Here is a 5,770-nt window from a genome sequence, read left to right as displayed (position 1 = left end):
AAATCATTTTGGATATTGACTGCCGAATTAAATAGTAGAGATGACCCTAAAATGACCTAAGGTCACCATAATAAATGTGGAGCAGGCTTAAAGTAGACAACTTTATTTAATTTTCAACTAACTTCTTTCATAATGTAGCGATTAAATTTTAATGCAAATAAATATGTGTTTATAAGAACTTCTCTTATAAAATACAGGTTTCCGCATCCTTTAGAGCTTATTTTATGATAAATATCGCGTACTCACAGATATAATAAAAGCTTATATTAATAATGAACGAATTTACTTGAATTTATTGAAGCTAAAAAATTAAAATAAGAAAATAAAATGACAAAAAAAAAAGAAAATAAATTCACAAATTATTGTAATCGAACTGCACCAACACAATCAAGTACAAAATTGTGGCAGTCATATAGCTGGCGCCAGTGCGAAAATTCCACTCCAACAAGCCGCAGAAGCGAAAGCGTACCGTTTCGCCTGCCATGAATATGCTAAGCATTTCGAACTGTAAATAAATAATATGTATATATGTATATAGTGTGCAGTCATAATAATTTGCTATTTTATTTCCGACTTGCAGAATATTCTGCATTAACAAGCAAATGCAGTTTCTTATTTTCTCATTTATTTCTATGAAATGCTTGAAATAAATAGAAAAATTTCAAATAAATTTTCACATTAAAAATTTATGAGAGAGAGCAGAATGCAATAAAATAATAAACATTTTATCAAGAGAAATGAAGCTTTCAAAAAGCTATAATAGCCTTCACTAGCAAAGAAATTACCATATAAGAACTTAATCTTGATTGGTCAGCTTGTATGGCAGCTGTATAATACAGTGATCCGGTCTAGAAAATTTCTTGAAGTGTAGTAGTGTTGCTTTGGGGAATATTCTGTGCCAAATTTTGTGAAAGTATCTCTTCAAACAAAAAAGTTTTTCATACAATAGTAATCCGATTTAGAAAATTTCTTTGGATATCATTGCGTTGCTTTAGAGAATATTAGTTGCCAAATTTCGTGAAAATATCTTTTCAAATAAAAAAGTTTTTCTTACAAAGACATGAATTTAATCGCTCAGTTTGTGTGGCAGCTATATGCTATAGTGGTCCGATCTAAAAAATTTCTAGAGATGTCGTAGGGTTTCTTTGGAGAGTATTAAGTGTCAAATTTCGTGTAAATATCTTTTCAAATAAAAAAGTTTTTAATACAAGGGTTTGAGTTTGATCGCTCAGCTTATATGACCGCTATATGCTATAGTGGTCTGAAATCAGCGGATCCGACAAATGAGCAGTTTCTTGAAGAGAAAAGGACGTACGCAAAATTTTAGATGGAAAACTCAAATTAAATAAAAATGGTAATTGTAAGTCTAAAAGTGGCAGCAAATTCCGTTAAATAAACTTTTTGTTGTAAAAGAAAACAAAACAAAGCTTTAAAAGTTAAATACAAAATAAAATTGTATATTTTTATGTGAAATTAATATTTTTACCCAAAAACTATTTTTTTTAATTCTTTGTAATGATTACTTACTTCATGCTGTAGCCCCTCTGGCAAGCTTTTCAATTGAGTCAATTCCTTTAACAAGAAACCCGTCTCTTTGGACGACGCCATAGAACGTTCACAAATAAGCATGTGACAGTATAAATCCAATATATTGATTAGGTAGAACTGCAGGAACAGCGTGGGTGAGAAAAATTCTTTGGGTACCACCTTGCCACCCAGGTAAACAAGAAAATAGAATGTCGACATGACATTGCCAAACAAGATGATAATGAGAAATAGCAGCATTGGCCACTCGTAATGCTTACACACCCGCTTGGCCAATCGGCAAATCTGCACATATTGGCGACACAAATCGGCTATGGCGCTCACACCAAAACTCCTACTACCATTAGGCTGCTTTGCTCCATCCGCCAATGCAGCGAAAGCGATGTCGGTCACATGCTCAATCGGTATATTGGACACACCTGGTGCGCGTACGCTCCATAGTCGCAATACCTCTTGGAAATTCCAATTAACCTGCTGCAATTGTCGGTAGATATTGAGTAGTGCAAAATGGAAATTGGCGACAGTCAAGAGTGTCACATTCTTCAAGACGAGCAGGAAAAAGACATATAAAACATACTCTAATGACGCATTCGTATTCATGGCCAGTTTGCCGCCTACACTAGACACCGCTTGCAGCAGCGACATTAGGCTTTTGGCTATAATCGCGTTGTGATAGAACGCTTCGATTTGACTATTCGATTTCACAGTCCACTTCTGTTGCCAGCGCTGCTGTCGCCGTTGCATTTTCACCAAATCGTTATGCAGGCTGAAGAGCTCCTTCCGATGGTACGAATTCGCTATGATAATCACGAGCAGAGTGCAAACTCCCAGCACATAATGTATGTGAGCGAGTAGTTTATTCAACGGTTTGTCGTAGATAAAACGTACTTGATTCACTTGCGGCTTTAAAATATATATATATGGAATGATCAACACGATTACAATATTTATCAGAGGCCAATAGCAGTTGAGCAATTTTGTGCTGGTCAAACGTCGTGTGCCTGAGTTGTATTTGAATGGGAAGAGTCCGTGTGCAGTGGAGAGCAAGAACTGCGTTGAAATGCACGTGTCCGCAACTATTTGTCGCGTTTGCCGCAATACTCGCAACGTTGTTTTCGAACACATGTCCGTGTGGTAACTGAACGAGCGCTAAGCTCCGGTGATGCACTAGCAAGCACTTAATGTTATTAAAACGATTTGGATAAATAGTTTATTTAATAATTAGATAACATAAGTCAGCGTTAAGTATATTCATATACTCAGCGTTTATTTACCTGGTGGATGAGTGTTAGTAATTTGCTTAAGTGGTGTTTTTATGATATGTTGGAGTTAACTTTGTAAACAAAAACTAACTCGGTTGTGTAAACTGACGGACATTGAGCATACCAAAAGCTCCGTCAGGAGCGAGAAGGTCCTCTTCGAGCCGTTCGATACCAAACGAGGTTCCAGACAAGGCGACTTTCTATGGTGAATGGAATAGACAAGCCTTTAATCTTCTACAAGAGTGTACAACTGCTGGAGTACGCCGATGACATCGATATCATTGGCCGTAACAAATGCGCTGTTAGTTCTGCGTTATCCTGACTGGATAATGAAGCGAAGAAAATGGGTCTGGTAGTGACCGAGGGCAAGACGAAATATCTCCTGTCATCAAACAGTCGTCGAACGCGCGACTATGCTCCCACGTCACTGTTGACTCACATAACTTCGAAGTCGTTGATAATTTTGTCTACTTTGGAACCATCATTAACACCAACAGCAACGTCAGCATCGAAATCCAACGCAGAATAACTCTTGCCTACAGGTGCTAATTCGGACTGAGTAGGCAATTGAGAAGTAAAGTCTTTTCCCGACAAACAAAGACCAAACTCTACAAGTCACTCATCACACCCGTCTTGCTTGACCCGTAGTCAATGAAACCATAAGCTATACGAGTTATACAACGCCATTGGCATATTCAGCAAATTAAGAAACAGCGGCTGCGCTGGCTAGGTCATGTCGTCCGAATGGATTAAAACACTCCAGCTCTGAGAGTATTCGATGCTGTACCCGCCGAGGGAAGCAAAGGAGGAGGAAGACTACTACTTCGTAGGAAAGACCAGATGGAGAAGGACCTGCCAAAACTAAGAATCTCCCATTGGCACCTAACAGCGAAAAAGAAGAACGACTGGCGCGCTGTTGTAAACTCCGCTATAACCGCGTTAGCGGAGTCTACGCCAATAAAGAAGAAGAATCATAGACTTCTACTCTTTTGTTATTATGTTTATACTCGTAAATTATTTATGACCGGAAATTAGACAATATTTCATTTCTACAGTCTTTCAATTCCCTGCACAATGCAATTATTAGCGAATATACATATGAATATGCCATATACATACAGAAATGAACATATTATTATATACGTATAGACTTAGTACAATAGGCGCACATATATGCCAGCTAGCGGGTCAAGTACATCTACTTCAATTTACTCTCCACATAAGGAAGTGTGCTAAACAATTGCTGGAGAGTTGAAAAGCTTCTTTTCTTATTGTTGTTTTCTATTGTCATTGTTAATCAGTGAGTAGACTAACACAAGGACTGATGCACCGTTAGCTTTTATAACACGACAGTCGACGTACATAATCCGACGGAACAGTGAGGTGAGAACGCGCGGATAGCAAACTGAAGGATAAACCATGAAACATATTAACTTCGCTTTAAGCTATAATACTCATCGCAGGTGCATTTTTAATAGCTTAAAAGGGTATAAAAAGATCTAAGTAATTATATATTTCGTGCTATTTCATCTACATGCGATTATACTAGTTTATTTCAGTTATACCAGTTGCTTGTTCGATTCGCAACTCTGTAAGATTTTATGAATCCGAGCTGCTGCTGAGAAGCGTTGAATGAGATACTCTCCGATGGTATCTTTAACAACTTCATTAAATTTATACCAGTTCGTGAACAATCTTTATATATCGTAATAATAGAGTCACAGGCAAGAGGTTACATTGTTACTAGGTAGATATTTTTTTAAATTTCATTATTTTCAAATTTATAACATATTGAGCAATAGAAGTCAACCGGAAGATTGAAATATTTATACATATTATGATTTTACTCATTTTTCTCACAAGGACATGCTGATGCGATCGGTAAAAAATCAGCCGTATGCACTGGTTTCCACATATTTAGTGTCTACGTCCTTGAAAAGTTATAGCTTGATTTCGACAATTTTTGTTCAGAATATTAAATACCTTGAGGGCACTACTCGTGCAAAGTTGCATCCAGATATATTTATTGGTGTTTAGTTTGTATACTGGAAGTGAAAGAATTAGGTGGAGTTTTAAAATGTGTTATATGGGAAGAAGGCGTGGTTGTCAACCGATTTCCACATTGTAGGTATAAAGCGATGGTTGGGTATCCACACATACTAAATTTGGTTGAAATTAGTTGAGTAGTTCCTGAAGTATAAGATTTCACTTAAAGGTGTGCGGCGCCACGCCCATCGCCCAACTTTTAAAGGTAATCCTGTAAAACCATTCCCCACCATCTTAGTTGAGAAATATAATATATCAATAAGTTATCGCACATTCGGTGGTTTTCAATATAATCGATTTACTAGAAGTGGGCGTGGTTATTATCTGATTTTACCTATTTTTGCAGCATATGAAGAAATGCTAAAAATACTTCTTCCAAGCAAGTTTGTTTGAACGGCTTGGAAGATATTTACATTAAACTACTTGGGGGCGGTGCGAAACCCACTTAAAAAAAAATTAGTCAACAAATTGCCCGTGTTACCACGATTCTCTGTATCTAATTACAGTTACGAATCTTAATAAAGTGCTTAGTTAGGTTACTTTATATATATTTTGTGCGTGGCAGTGGTCCGATTACGCCCATCTGCAATACCGACCTATCCAGGGTGCCAGGGAACACACTTATGAAGCAAGTTTCAACAATATATTGATATCTCAATTTTGACTCAAGTTAAGTGCTTGCATAGAGGGAGGAACAGGCGGACGGACAATCAGATAGTATTATATATCAGAATATTTATATATATAACTCCATACCAATCTCAATTAGTTTTAGCTGAAAAAAACAACCGTTGGTTGAACAAAACTCTTACGCTACGTGCAACATGTTGCAAGTGTGTAAAAAAGAGAAAAGAGGTTAAAGATCATTCATTACTATATAGTTATCGTCGAGGATATGTTTCGTGTTTATAACAGCC

General features: G+C 36.9%; 1 protein-coding gene across 1 annotated transcript; it reads right to left on the bottom strand.

Annotated features, from left to right (window-relative positions):
* Positions 1 to 352: 352 nt before the first annotated feature.
* Positions 353 to 2,670, bottom strand: LOC126752898 (gustatory receptor for bitter taste 22e-like). Its single transcript, XM_050463922.1, has 2 exons — positions 1,528 to 2,670; positions 353 to 505 (listed from the first exon to the last, which is right to left on the bottom strand). Exons 1-2 carry the CDS (start codon positions 2,668 to 2,670, stop codon positions 353 to 355), a joined length of 1,296 nt encoding a protein of 431 aa, XP_050319879.1.
* Between the last annotated feature and the right edge of the window lie 3,100 nt (positions 2,671 to 5,770).

The sequence above is a fragment of the Bactrocera neohumeralis genome, chromosome 3 (genome assembly GCF_024586455.1).
Source record: "Bactrocera neohumeralis isolate Rockhampton chromosome 3, APGP_CSIRO_Bneo_wtdbg2-racon-allhic-juicebox.fasta_v2, whole genome shotgun sequence".
In the NCBI taxonomy this organism is placed as follows: Eukaryota; Metazoa; Arthropoda; class Insecta; order Diptera; family Tephritidae; genus Bactrocera; species Bactrocera neohumeralis.
Note: the sequence above shows the minus strand (reverse complement) of the source record. Positions and strands in the feature narration are given on the sequence as shown.

What these genes read in the sequence shown, in the direction of transcription:
- LOC126752898 (XM_050463922.1), bottom strand. Translation starts at nt 2,670, where the DNA reads ATGTGTTCGAAAACAACGTTGCGAGTATTGCGGCAAACGCGACAAATA. An exon ending in CAGAGGGGCTACAGCATGAA is followed by an intron (nt 506 to 1,527) that starts GTAAGTAATCAT and finishes ATTTATTTACAG; the next exon opens with TTCGAAATGCTTAGCATATT.